Source organism: Chiloscyllium plagiosum, chromosome 28 (assembly GCF_004010195.1).
Source record: "Chiloscyllium plagiosum isolate BGI_BamShark_2017 chromosome 28, ASM401019v2, whole genome shotgun sequence".
Taxonomy (NCBI): domain Eukaryota; kingdom Metazoa; phylum Chordata; class Chondrichthyes; order Orectolobiformes; family Hemiscylliidae; genus Chiloscyllium; species Chiloscyllium plagiosum.
The window spans coordinates 32,999,734-33,014,825 of NC_057737.1; the positions used below are offsets into that span (position 1 = coordinate 32,999,734).

Consider the following 15,092-nt stretch of genomic DNA (forward strand, 5'->3'; position numbering starts at 1 on the left):
CCTATTTTCTATAGCTCTCTCCCCAGTCTTAACAGCATAAGGTTTTGACTGTTTTCCCAGCAGGGCATGGCCCATTCTGGTTCAGGGAACGTTTGTCCCATTGCTCACTTCCTTCTTCTTGCTATTGGCAATGTGCCATGCAAAGGAGCCCATCTTGCCTAAACATGCCCTTCAGCTAAATGCTAATTCTCTCCACAAATTTGCATATGGTTTGGGTAATAATCCAGAGATAATTATGTTTGACGTGCTTATTTATGACTTAGCTCCTACTTCTCCACCAACAGGGCTCATTCTCTGTGATGTGCTCGGATTCAGATCACCCAACTTTTCCCTTTCTTTCTCAAATTACTCTTCTGTTGCCTCCAGATATCCCTTACCCTGGCATCAGGTAGGTTGCTTATCCTTAAGTGTTCTTGCTTGTTGTGGCAGAATACACAATTTAACCTCTTGATCACAGAATTGCCCCATCACTACAAGATTTCTATTCTGTTTTTCTCCATCTCCTCCTTGATTTTAGATAACCTTCTGAGTCACAATGCCTTAGGATATACAGGGTATTGTGGCTGCCTTCCTCACATTATTCCCTTTGTCCTCACAGATAGGGAACTGGACAGCAGCCACATTTACAACGTATCCTTCCCAAACTTCCTTAAATCCCCAATGCCAAATTCCCTGGCAGTTATCTCTTCCCCATTCTTGATCATGGGATTTTCTCTGATGGATTACTGTGATCTGGAGAAAACTATGCAGAAATTCTTCTTCAACCACCTCTGTCACTGCCCCTCATCCCCAACCTTCCATGCATTCTGGGGCATCTCCAACTCACTCTCTAGCACAATGACTCTGAGTTGAAATGGCTCAGCCAGAGCATTTCCAGTCTTTGTTGTAATTGCTCAGTTTCACTTAAAACTAATGTATTGGTGCTTCTCTAAAAGTGTGTGCTATTCTAGCACATTTATTGAACCAGTTAGAATCCAGTCATAGAATCCCTACAGTGTGGAAACAAGCCCTTTGGCCCAACTAGCCCACGCTGACCTTCCGAAGAGTATCCCATCTTAACCCGTTCCCCATTACCGGTTATTTTCAAAGATTCTGTAAGCATAAAAATTGTCCAGCTGAGATTTACTGGATCATAAATCCCATTGACTGTTGTTTGATCATTTTGTTTTCCAAGAAAATTCCGTGAAGATGCCCATTTCTCACATGAAACAAAATTTGCAAATATTAAAACCAACACAAAATGCATAACATCGAAAGATTTCAACGCTCGTGAATCTCAAACTCATGGAAGCCGTTGGATTACTTTCTGTATTATTAACGCAACTTCTGCTTATGTCATTTCAATTTGTTGTGATACATATCAAGTGACAAGAAAACTGAAATAATTCATAGTTAAAAATCACACAACACCAGGTTATAGCCCAAGAGGTTTAATTAGAAATAAACCTGTTGGACTATAACCTGGTCTTGTGTGATTTTTAACTTTGTACACCCCAGTCCAACACTAGCACCTCCAAACCAGAAATAATTAACTACTTACACAGCATCTAAGAATAGCATTGAGGAGAATCTGCACTTTTGACCATTCACCAGGTTTGAGTTTATGTAACACTGAGATTGCATTTAATTGTAAAGACACACACTCTGAGCTGACTTGGATGGGGTGGGGCTTATATGAAAGTGGGAGTTTGCCTTCCAGACTGATGTTTTCACCTCTCCCAGCCTGGAGCATTGATAGGTTTTTGGGGTGGGAGGAGTAGGTCAGGGGGCTGAAACAGCAACTTAAGTTGGTTGTAACAGCCTTTCATCATGGTATTGCTGAAAAATAATAGACAGAGTGGACAGAGTCCTGCTGGATGTCATAGGTAAGACTTTATCTAAAATAAAACATTTATCTATATGTCATTGGAATTGAGGCTTGTATATATGTATGGGGTGTTATAGGGTGAGAATTGAGTTTTGCAATGTCTCTCCAATCAAATAGTCTTTTAACATTCCCTGTCATTACATTATGGAAGTCCATAAAATTACAAAAGATTTTGATTGAGATAGATTGTGAAGCTTCCACTTGTCGGGAAAAACAAGCCTGCAGGCCATTCGTACAGTGGCTCATCAAGAAATCAAATCCAGAATTCAGAGGAAATTTCATTCCCTTTAGAATATGGATGTCACTAATACAGGAAGTGTAGGTGTTGAATAATATAGATACGCCAAGGGGACATGAAGGAGAAGATAATAGGGTGTTATGGAGATAGAATTTAACAAGACCGAATGGAAGGAGTGACAGGAAGGACTAGTTGAGTTGAATGGCCTGTTTCTATGCTGTATATTTTGATATGTGGTCACAAACCAAGAAACACAGCAGCCAATTTTGTTGAAGGAAGGTATCATCAATATCATGAAATGACAACCAAGCAATGTATTTTAGTCACTTCCAGTTTGGGATAAATAATGTCAGTGGCAAATAGAGTTTAATCCTGAAAAGTGTATGATGACGCACTTTGGGAGGACTAACAAGGCAAGGAAGTAGATAATGAATAGTAGGACCCAAAGGAGCACAGAAGAACAGATGTTCCTCTTGTGTATGTCCATAGATCTTTGAAAGAAACAACAAGGTGGATAAGGCAGTTAAAATGATATGTATGGGATATTTATCTTTATTAGTCAAGTCATTGAAAGCAACAGTTGAGATGTTATGATAGAGCTGGAAAAGATGTTTAGTTAGGCTACAGCTGGAGTAGAGCAGTGCTGGTCGCCACACAATAATTGTACTAAAGAGGGTGCAGAAACATTTCACCAGACTGGTGTCTGCCCTGGAGTGCTTCAACTAAGAAGACAGACTGGATAGGCTAGCTACTCACTCACTTCGGATATTACTCCACATCCATGAAAAATGGTGACTGTGCCATCTATTTTCCCTTTCTTCATATCTGCCTCTCTCTCATTCCAGGAGGAAAACAGCCCACAACAGGGCAGAAAGTGTTAAGGCAGGGGGAGGGCTGGTTTCTCATCTGTTACAAGAGATGATCCTGACTCTGACCACCCCGAGTAGCTGACTGATTGTGTCCAAGCCTCTGGACTGGTATTGAAGGTTGCCCTTTACTTACTGAGCCAATCCCCTTAAGCAAAACCTAACTCCTTCAACTTGACAAACACGACAAGCTCTGCCTTTGTGTTTGTACTTAAATGGAAAGGTGAGGCAGAAGTACCATGAGCCTGGGATCTGTGACTGAAGGAACAAAGTGCAAAAAGGCAAGACAATGTAACGCAGCAATGCTGTGAGCAGCCAGGTAGGTTCTGAGTGAGTGAGTACCAAGAGAAAAAGTGAAAAGCCAGGAGACACAGCTGGACCAGTGCATGAGCCGGGTATATGTCTCTGAACACTCAATGTCCTTACTGCAGTTTTGCAATGATAGTGCCCGCCATAGCCCAAAGTGCAACATTGAAGTGTGGAAATATCCTGTACATGGATTGTAGAAACGCCATGGGGGTTGTGATAGCTGGCATGTGTTGGATGCCAATGTCTGTGGGTGTGAGATACTTGTAGCCAATGCCATGGAGTATGCCTGAGGTACAGGTTTCCTTTGCAGTCAGTGGCAAGGTAAGTCTGCCAGGTACCCACTCTGGTTTCTATATTGAGTTTTCTTGTCATTTAACTTGTTGGATATGTCTGGGAAGCTAGAAGTTGAGTATTAATGAGGCAAGTTGAGCCATCTACAAAGCAATGATTCCCATTATTTCGAAACTTGTCACTACCCAGTTAAAAATTCATCAAACTGCTCATGAAAAGCATAAAAGATGGAACAAGATGTTCCCAACATGAAGATCAGCCTTGTTGGACTCTTTTGTTACTTTGCCACAAATCCCACCTTTACCCATGCCACTCAGACTCTATTAGCTTGCACCTATGACATTGTATTACGATACTGTAGACAGCTCCACTGAGTTTTTCTGAAATATCACCAGATCAGTTCTTCAATTTGCTCGGCTTAATATCTCATCTGAAAGGCAGGGCTGCCTTAGCACTGCACTGGGCTGTCAGCCAGGAACAGGAGGATGAAAACAGGCAGGATCATGTGATTTTGAACCCACAACCAGCTGCCTCAGGGGTGATAGTGCTGTTGGGTAAACCATAGCTGGAATCTTTAATATACCATAACTGTATTTAAGGGTTCTTTGGGAGTTCTGGGGTTTTTGCCTCCACTTCCAAAAGACTCACAGATCCTCCTCTAAAACTGTGCAGACCCTGTGAGGTAATTCTCCATGCTTGAGAGTTAATATTTTTACATCCAAGTGAACATTTGACACCATATGTCAAAACTCACCACACGTGAGCATTGTTGAGATCAGTGAATGAATGAAATTGGCCTGATTGCTAAAACAGCAGATCTGTCTCTGACGCTAGTGACCCAGACTAGTGCAGTTAAGAACTGTCAAAAAAGTTTGTCCAAGCATTTTACAATCAACCTCATTTTACAAGGCAGTGAAGAGAAGCCAAAATATTTATTTTTTTGGAGGGCTTTTCCTGAGATTTCTTCAATAGCTACTTTTTGATTTTCAGCAGCTAAGTTTTTGTTTTCTGGGATTTTTAAAATTCACTTTAACTCATTATTAAGTATTACAGTAACCTGGTCACAATTCCTCTGTATATAAATTGATATTTGCAATATCTGGACTCACAAAGAAGAAAACTAGAACAATTTATCAAAGTCCTCACTCACTAAACTTGAAACCACAACATACAAGGAGAACATTAATATACTTTAAGTAAAAGTATTTAATTTAGCATAAAAAGTAGGTACAAGTTAGCAACAAAAACTTTATTTTTCAAAATAATTAATACACACTTCTGTACACAAAAAGCCACCACTCTAAACACATCTTCTGCAAACTGGTACAGTCACAGTTTATGTGTTTACAGCATAGATACACAAACTTGGAACATTTTAATTAGTTACTACCTTTTTTACTGCATCACTGATCTCAAACCCAGATTTAAATTTAACAATTGACCAACTGTTAATTACGATCGCATTTACTACATACTTCCCACCCACATATAATAGATCCAGAATATTCAGTCTTAAGCTAGTTTAAGCTACGCTTATTTTCAAGACATTCACTATTTCAGTAATTTAAGTTTTCCTGGTTCTGAGTCAGCTGAATCTTTCCTTATTGATAGATTCAATTAACTCTCCTTTGCAGCCTCTCTCTCTGAATCCCTTCCACTTTCAGCTTCTTTCTCATACCCAAAGATTTGTTCCGACCCATACAGCGTCACAAAGCCCCTTCTTCTCTTCCCCATTACAAACCCTATCCTCCACACCAGCCACAATCCCTTTCCTTCCTCACTTGCAGTCCTCTTCTTCTCTCCAACACCTCCCCAGTTCCCTTCATCACTCTCCTCCTTCTTGTCCTCCCTTGCAGCACTCATCATCTCCCCATATACCGCACACCATTCCTCTTTCTTCAACCTCCCACAGCCTTTGTTTCCTGCATGCCCCTTCTCCCTGTCCAAACACTGTTCACACGAGTGACACACTGGCTACAGCAACTTATCTGCTCTTCCCGTCATGGGCTGGGGTTCTCTCTCGTATTTGCTACTGATGAGGTCACTAGAGGAGCAGAGAGAAACAGTCTGTGATTGGGGAAATAGCCCCTCAGAGATTTTGCCCATGTTCAGTGTTAATGGTTCTCCACTTTGGCCCCTGTATTTGAATATTCCTCGGTATTTTAATGGCTTTTGACGTTGAATTCACCTGCTGCCCCTGTCTAAACTCAGCTCTGATGGTGAGGGAGATGTGGCCAAGATTCTTAGGAATAATTTAGCAACATGAACTGCCGTCATGCCAGAGGAAGTTTCTGGAGTTTCTAACTGTAATTTACATTGTTTACATTTAATTTATGAATTAAATTCTTTATCATTGACCCCATAAATTCATCAACTATGTCAGCACTGGAGGAGACCCAGTCAATATGATTCTCACATTTTAATAAAAATTATAATACCCTGAGGAGCTTCAACCCCATCACATTAAAGTAGTTACTCTTTTATCCAGAGGAGACAGGTGTTGAGTCTATTTCTAAAAGTATTAAGAATAATTGAGAATTCTTGCATGACTATTTATGATGTAATATTGCACCTGTATGATTATAATTATCTTGATTACACCTTTTAGATTCAGATAGGTTCTTATTTTAAACAGAATCTGGTCAAACTGGAAATGTCAACATTTTATGCAAATATTTAATCTACATCAATATTATTAAATGCAAGTTTCAAGAATATTGTAATAGAAGATGTTGGAAGTCTTAAGGTGAGTTTCATCTGATTTCTGAGGCTGGATTTGTCTGAAAAGAACATGCTACTTCTGTTTTCCCTTTTGAATATTTAGATGGATGACATTCAGAATATTTACTAATTAGTATTATTCTCAATTACAAGCACTTTGCATCTTTTAAAGATTGATATTTTTGTCTTGTAGTTTATTGTATGCACTACATAGTTACTCTTCTGTTTAGTCTCTGTTGTTGTGCCTTTTCCCATTTTCAGTTTAGCTTTTGTGACTACCCACTTCAATATATTTCAGTACACCAGTTATTTAAGCCATCCAATATTCTTTCCCCTATATTTATAAAAGTCTATTTAAACCACATATATTTGAGTTTATGTTGCTTATCAGTGAGTAAACTTACATACCTAGCCTACATCTCTGAAAGGGATTCTACTGTCCATTAAGTCACAGCTCTAGTCTGAAGCAATCTTTAAATTTAGTTATTTTAATGTTAAATACTTGACCATTACAGTGATATTTGTTGTCTGTCTCTCAAATCACATTGAACCTGATTTCCATCAAGCCATTTAGAAATGCGTTCATTAAGAGCAGCAGAGATCAATCTAGCAAAATGTTTTTGATTGTGATAAAGAGTGAAGTATATACCGAAATAACAGTAAAAGTTCATCCAGATTTATGCCTCAATTCAATAATTTGGTATGATTTGACATTATCACCGTATGTACCGATATCTCCAATAATTTCCATGCATTGTTAGGGAACTTTCTCTGACACTTTGACAGACAGTATAGTTTGTATATGAATTATTTTCATTAATTAAAGGAAAGAAAATAACAAGCAAATTGTAGATGAAATCACACCATTTCTGAACATAAGAACACTTTCTATATAAACCCCATTCTTTGTTAATGTTGAACAGTCTGTATATAAATGACATTGCTAATCCCTTTGTTATAGTTCAGTGTGAATATATTATTCTAGTAATTGACAGGGTATTGCATTTTATCTTTGTCCATTAACTTTGATGGGAGCACCATCACACCTGTGCAGAACCTTACTATTATCACTACCTTCAAGATTTTAATACTTAGTAGAATTAGCACATTCCGGTTTCTATTTCTGGATACTATTAGAGAAAACCTTAAGATGGTTTTGTGCAGTTGTCACAGGTTATGGATTTGTGTGTCTCTCTCTATTCATGTCTGTGACAGTGCTGTTATGTGTCTGCACATTTGTCTGTCTGTTCCTGCAATAATACTTACCTTTGGTCTCTATCCCTTAATACCTTAGCTTAACAAAAAAAACCTATGTCAGATTTAAAATTAAAATCTGATCCACATTCCACTATAATTTGTGGAAGAGAGGTGCAAACATCAATTATCATTTGTGTATAAAAATGCTGTTACAGGAAGAATATTATTAAGCGAGAGAGGGTTCAAAGATTATTTGCCAAAATGTTGCTGGAAATGGAGAGACTTTTGTTACTGGAGATTAGAAGGTTGAGAGGTGACCTTACAGAGATTTATAAAATCATGAGGGTTATAGATAAGGTGTTTGGTAAATGTCCTTTCTTTGGATTTGAGGATTTCAAGGTTAGGGAGCATATTTTTAAGGTGAAAGGAGAAAGATTTTAAAAAGACATGAGGTGTAACCTCTCTACACAAAGAGTGGTTTGTATATGGAATGAACTTTCAGAGGGTATAGGTACAATTATAATGTTTAAAAGACATTTGGGTAAGCACAGGGATAAGAAATGTTTGGAGGAATATGGGCCAAACGCAGGAAGGCGGGACTAGTATAGTTTGGGATTATGGTCAGCATGGACTGTTTGGACTGAAAGGTCTGTTTCCATGCTGGATGACTCTGTGATTCTCAGACTATAACATCTCTCCAGAATGGTCTGACCCTAATTCTCAGACTGTGCTACTAGTTCTCAAACTATTTCCACTGGTTAGGGATTTATCTTCATCAACCAGTTCTTTTCCTGTCAATAGCTTGAAGGCTTTGATCAGATCACCCCTTAACTTTCTAAATTCTTGAGGCCTAATTTGTGTAATCTCATCTCATAACTTAATCCCAAAGTCCAGGAATCATTCTTGTAGACCTATGTTATACTGTCTCTGTAGTAAGTTAAAAATCACACAACACCAGGTTATAGTCCAACAGGTTTAATTAGAAGCACACTAGCTTTCGGAGTGACATTCCTTCATCCTGTTGGACTATAACCTGGTGTTGTGTGATTTTTAACTTTGTACACCCCAGTCCAACACCGGCATCTCCAAATCATGTCTCTGTAGTGATTAGAATGAGGTAAGTCACGTGGACCTCATAGAGTTCCCTGATTGGGGCTGTTGATCTGGTCCATTCGAAGCCCCGGCTGACAGATAAGAACAGGAGTGTCAAAGATTCTGCTCACTCGGAGGGCTGGCTCTGAGAGAGCTGGATCAGTGTCAAGGACTCTCCATGCATAGAGAAATGGTGACTTGGTGATGGGATACTGGCCTCTGAGGAATTAATTTACCCTCCAAAGATATGATGCCCTGATCTGCTCAGTACTCAGGTGGGGTCTGACCTGGATTCTGTATAAGTCCAACATAACTTCTGCACCCTGTATTGTAGTCCTCTTAAAATAAAAGCCACAATTTCATTTGCATTTATTGATTATTTTCTGCACCTCTTTGTGACTTTTTATTGACTGATGTACCTGAAACCCCAAATCTCTTTGGACATCTACTGCATTTAACTTCATACAATCTAGAAAGTACTCTGATAAATCCTTTTACAGTTCAAATTAAATAACCTCAGACTTGTTTACATTGAACTCTATCTGCCACAGTTTTGCCCATTCAGGGGAGTCAATGGCCTAGTGGTATAATCCAGGGCCAGTAATGATCGGTACCTGGGTTTGAATCCTTCCATGGCAAATGGTGGAATTTGGATTCAATTAAAATCTGGAACTAGAGGTCTAATGATGACCATGAAACCAGTGTCAGTTGTCAGGAAAACCCATCTGGTAGACTAATGTCCTTTAGGGAAGAAAATCTGCAATCCTTACCTGGTCTAGTTTACATGTGACTCCATATGTACAGCAATGTAGGGGTTGCCTCTTAACTGCCTCCTGGGCAATTAGGGATGGGCAATAAATGCTGGCCTAGCCAGTGACACCTACATCCTGTGAATGAAAAAAAATTGTACTTTGTCTATCAATTTTGTAATTTTATGCTATCATCTATAGAGTCTACAATTCCACCTACATATATGACCTTTTCATATTTATATCCTAGATGTTTGAACTGTCGGCTTTCTAGCTTTACTATATTAGTGATCTCTCTGTCCAGTCCCTGACTCATGTACTGCATGTCAATCTTGCAGAATGCCACCTCTGTGGTCCCTCAGTGTGCTCCTCACAGGATTCCTACTTCAAACTGATGGAGTTTGTGCAGGTAAGAGACTGAACCTTACTCCCCAGATCCGTCTTGCCTAACTTCACTGAGTGAGAGACAAATGAGACCAACAACTCAAATCTTTCTCATATAAACTGGCAAAGTAGGAGAGGTTGAATCTGACTCTCCAGTTCTTGATGTGCACCGGTCCCTAAAGTTAGCAGGACAGGTGGATAATGTTGTAAAGAAGGCATATGGAATAATCTCCTTCATTGGCAGAGATATAGAATACAAAAGTAAAGATATAATGATGAAACGATATAAGACACTGCTGAGGCCACAACTGGAGCATTGTGTGCATTTCTGGTCACCACATTACAGGAAGGATGTAATTGGTCTAGAGAGAGTGCAGAGAAGACTTACTGGGATGTTACCATGTCTGGAGAATTATAGCTTCAAGGAGAGGTTGGAGAGGTTGGGATTGCTTTCCTTGGAACAAAGAAGGCTGAGGGGTGACATGATTGAGGTCTACAAAATTGTGAGGGGTAGAGATAGAGTAGACTGTAAGAACCTGTTTCCCTTGACAGAGAGTTCAAAAACTGGGGTCATAGATTCAAGCTGAGTACCAGGAGGATTAGAGGGGACTTGTGGAAAAAACTTTTTTACACAGATGGAATTGATTGCCTGAGTTGGTGCTGGGGGCAGATACACTAAACTTATTTAAAAAGTAACTGAATCTACACCTTAACTGCTATAAGCCACAGGGCTATGGCTGTGTGCAGGAAGATATGATTTAAAAGGGCACTTGGATGTCTTTTTATCAGCATGGACAAGATGGACCAAATGGCCACCGTCTTTGCTGTATCATTTCCATGGTTCTGTGGTTCTACCTCTCTGACCTCACCACAGACTAGATGATACCAAGAGTGTCTCCTCAATTTTGTTGAGGTGCAGGGTAGGCTTTCTGTGACATGGTGCATTGGTACTTCCTTTCAATCTTACCATTTTAACAGTATTATCTACAATGTAAGGTGAGTGTAGACAGAATAAGATAAACAGATTAAGAAGATTATTTACAGTGTGGAAACTGGCCCTCCAGCCCAACTAGTCCACACTGACCCTCCAAAGAGAAACCCACCCAGACCCATTCCCCTACACCTAACACTATGGGCAATTTAGCATGGACAATTCACCTAACCCGCACATCTTTGGACTATGGGAGGAAACCAGAGCACCCGGAGGAAACCCACGCAGACACAGGGAGAATGTGCTAGGACAGTTGCCTGAGGCAGGAACTGAACCTGGGTCTCTGGCACTGTGAGGCAGCAATACTAACCACTGCTTCACCGTGCCACCCATTATCTTGTTAATGATACCAAAGAATTTCTTAATAGCCAATATTAAACAATTGCACAGTATTTTTCAACAGGATATGCCAGAGGAAATTCCTTGCAGTCAAATATTGAGTGAGCTTTGAGCAGCTAAGATGGGAACAGCGAAACTAAAAAGCAATGTCGGATAACAAGGACAGGACATCACCTGACTTTCGCTGACATGAATAGGGATTCATCATTTTTCACTTAATTTTAAAGGTTTTAATTTAATCTTCATTTCTTTGTAATAAACGTTGTTTTATCGCTAAAGCAAAAGTGTGGGCTTGATTCAGTGAGGGACCACTTTATTAAAACCAAAACCGATAAACGTATGATCCATCAAACCAGGTTCTCTCTTAGATCTGACTTCTCTAATATTAGCAGGAGCTGAGATCATAACAATAAGATGTATTCTATCATGTTTGGAATGGAGACACTTGTTCCCAATTTCCAACCTAGTTCATCAGGTAAAAGAGAAAGAAGAGTGCCGCTGAACTGTATAAGTTTCAATATAACAGCCAGTTCCAGTTAATGACCTTCTCACTCAATTTTAAAGTCCTGCAATCTCTAAGAATATTTCAATACATCCTATTATACCATCTCTGTTATTGCAAAATACTCACAGGTAGAAGCTGCCCTAGGGCCTTTCTCAGCATGAGTAATTCAGAGGCGCTGTGTTTCTGTTATAGGTGGTGACAAATCCCTGGGCAGTCCTTTTGTACAAACAGCTGTACGTGAAGCCATTGAACAGGTGAATAAAGCATACACGGAGACAAGAATTAAGTAGGTTTTTAACCTTCTTATCTTATTTCCCTCCGATTTTGTTATCTGTTACTTAATTCAATTCACCCACACCAATTTGCCAGCAATTTGTTAGAGAATTTAATACATTTATATTTGTTCAGACGAGACCTAACTAATTAAGGAAAGACAGTACTCTTTGGATTGAAAATGTTACAAAGTTTCTTAAAACAAAAAGGTATACTTAAAGGTAATATTCACAAGATACTGTCTTAGAACAGAAGATGATAAGATTTAGGAACAGCATTTGACCCATTGAGGCTGTTCCACCATTCGATCATGGTTAATATGTTTCTTAACCCCATTCTCCTGCCTTCTCCCCTTAAACCAAGATCCCTTTACAAATCAAGAACCTAACTATCCCTGTCTTAAGTACGCTCACTGACTTCTCTTCACAGCCTTCTGCGGCAATGAGTTCCAGAGATTTACTACCCTCTGGCTGAAAAAAGTCCTCTTCACCTCAGTTCGAAAGAGTCGTCCCTTCACTCTGAGGCTGTGCCCTCAGGTCCTAGTATCTCCTACTGGTGGAAACATCTTCTTCACATCCACTTTATCCAGGCCTCTCAGTCTACTATTTGTCAATACTGTCTGTCCTATTACTTGCCCTGGAAACTTTAATAACTTTCACTGACCCCTCCCGCCCTTTAACGTTTTCCATAATTTTTCATGTAAATGAATCCACCCCACTACTATATAGTTGAAAGGTCTATCCACAATCTGAGTCATGTGATTCACCAGTAGTCTGGTCCCAGCCTGAGTCAGGTGGAGCCCAGTCCACTGAAACAGCTCTCTCCTTCCCCAGTACTGGTGTCAATGTCCCATGAATTTGAACCTTTTTATCCTATATTATTCTTTGAACCATGCATTCTCTACTTTAATCTTTTTGACCCTAATTTGGTCGTGGCTCAAGTAGTAACCTGGAGATTATAACATTTCTGGTTCAGATTTTTAACTTAGCCCCAGGCTACCCAAATACACTCAGTAAACTTCTTTTGGCTTTCTATCTATACCGTTAGATATGGACCACATGGACCACAAACCTGGATCTTTCCCCTCCCACTCCAAGTTCCTCTGCAGCCCAGGAGAGACATCTTATCAATCACGGCATAGAGAATAATGTCTATTCCCCTGGTTATATATCCCTGAGACGGGATTTGCAACTGGATTTCTCTTTTCTCCCCCCTCTCTTGAATGGTTCCTTGTACCGTGGTGCAACTGTCAGTTTGTTCCTACTGCCCCCACTCTCATCCACATAGGGAGCAAGAAGCTCAAACCTATTAGACAAGCTCAAGGACTGAGGTTCCTACAGCACTATTCACTGGATCCCTCAACCTGCCTCATTCATAGTCACACCTTCCTGTCCCTGAACACTGACTGAATTCAAAAGTAGTTAATCTAAGGGGTGTGGCTGCCTCCTGGAAAACAGCGTCCAGGTAATTTTCTTCGTCCTTGATGAGTCACATTGCTTGAAGCCCGGACTTTAGTTCATTAATTCTGAGCCGGAGATCCTCCAGCAACCGTCACTTGAGTAAGATGTGGTCACTATGGATCACAATAGGGTCCACCAGCTCCCATATCATGCAGGTATAACACATCGCCTGGCTTGCCTCTCTATTTTAATGACTTCATTCGTGATATGCTTTTAAAAACATTTCCTATTGGAATTTTAAATTGTAAACAACATTTCTCCTAATTACCTTCAATCTGACTGTAACCCAGGATAATTAAAATAATAGCTTTTACCAATCAATGGATTTATAGTTTTCCTGTGATGTTACTGCTTGTTTTGTGCTGGGCTCCCAATCCTTGGCTTCAATTTATCCTGTTAAAATAACCTACAAAGACCTTACAAAGTACGAACCAACAAAAAGCAAGCAAAAAGCACCTCTTCCCCTTGGCAGTGAATTAAAATCCCACCAAACTATATACACACTTGGTCTATGTCTCACTCTGACACGATCTCTTTCCTTTTCGTGTGCAGTTTACAGTCTTGGGCATATTCCAAAGTGCAAATATGATTCATGCCTCAAGCGTCTTCAGGGCTTCACTGCAACAAAACGTTACAGAGCCCAGCTTTTAAGTCCCGAGTCACTCTCCTTCTGCCTCAGAATCTGGCTTTTCTTAACAGCATTTTTTAATATTACTTTTCTCAATAGACAGTAGTCAGATGACCATACAAAAATATAATGAAGTTTGTTTCACATAGTCTTTTAATCTGATTTTAAGCATTATTTCTAATCATTGAACTGAACGCCGAAAGGCTGTGATTAGCCTTTCTTCTGGGACCTTTATCAATTATCCAAAATACTTTAATGTTGTAATAATTTGTCTGAAACTGCACTTTCTCACACAAACACATTTATAAGAGTTGAACTTCAATTTCAAATGAAAACCCAATGTTTCGACTGTCATTAAGCTTCATTAATTGTAACGAAATCAACATTTAATCATTTGATTCATGTCTGGTCACGACCATTTTATAGTAATTAGGATCTTATGACGATGCATGTGATTAGTACAAAATACAAAATGGCCTATTTGGCTATGTATCAATATCAAAATGGCTTCCTTGGCCTTGTTACAGCATTACAGGAGACATAACATAAAAAGAGTGTAATTAAACCATCTCATCCAACACTGTAACATTGTCAGGTTGGTTTGTCCCCAAAGGATCAGCTCATTGAATTTATGTGGAGGTGATGTACTTTGGTGGGAAGAACATTAGGGGATAATATAAAACAGGGGATACAATTCTAAAGGTGGTGCAGGAGCCAAGTAACCTGAGTGGAGACGTGTGTAGATCACAGAAGGTGGAACGTCAGATGGAGAGAGAAATTAACAAAGTATGCATTGTTCTTAGCTTTATTAATAAGAATATAAAGTACAAGAGCAAAGAGTGATGTTGATCTTGTATAAGACACTTGCAAGACCTCAACCAGAGTATCGTATACCGCACTGGGTAACACACTACAGGTAAAGTGTGAATGCACTGGAGAGAGTGCAGGAGGGGTTTACTAGAATGGTTCCAAGATGAGAAACTTCAGCCATGTGGATAGATTGTATAGGTTGGGAATCATCTCCTTGGAGAGAAGAAGGCTGAGAAGAAATTTGATAAAGGTTTTCAAAACCATGAGTAGGTTGAACAAAATAGATAGGAAGTGTGGGGAGAGTGGGCCCAGTGTTGGTGGGGGGTTAGAGTGAGCCCAGGGGTGTGAGAGAGTGAGCCCAGTGTGGGAGGG

The 15,092-nt window shown here is 39.7% G+C and overlaps 1 protein-coding gene across 2 annotated transcripts in view; it reads left to right on the forward strand.

Annotated features, from left to right (window-relative positions):
- Nucleotides 1-1,759: 1,759 nt before the first annotated feature.
- Nucleotides 1,760-15,092, forward strand: part of LOC122564098 (eosinophil peroxidase-like) — a 49,887-nt gene continuing 36,554 nt past the window's right edge. The window contains exons 1-3 of one of the 2 annotated variants that reach the window (XM_043718659.1): nt 1,760-1,865; nt 9,669-9,739; nt 11,742-11,835. In XM_043718659.1, the coding sequence (XP_043574594.1) occupies nt 1,810-1,865; nt 9,669-9,739; nt 11,742-11,835 (221 nt within the window). In that variant the 5' untranslated portion in view covers nt 1,760-1,809. The remainder of the gene's footprint in view (nt 1,866-9,668; nt 9,740-11,741; nt 11,836-15,092) is intronic. The other variant, XM_043718660.1, reaches the window with a different exon arrangement.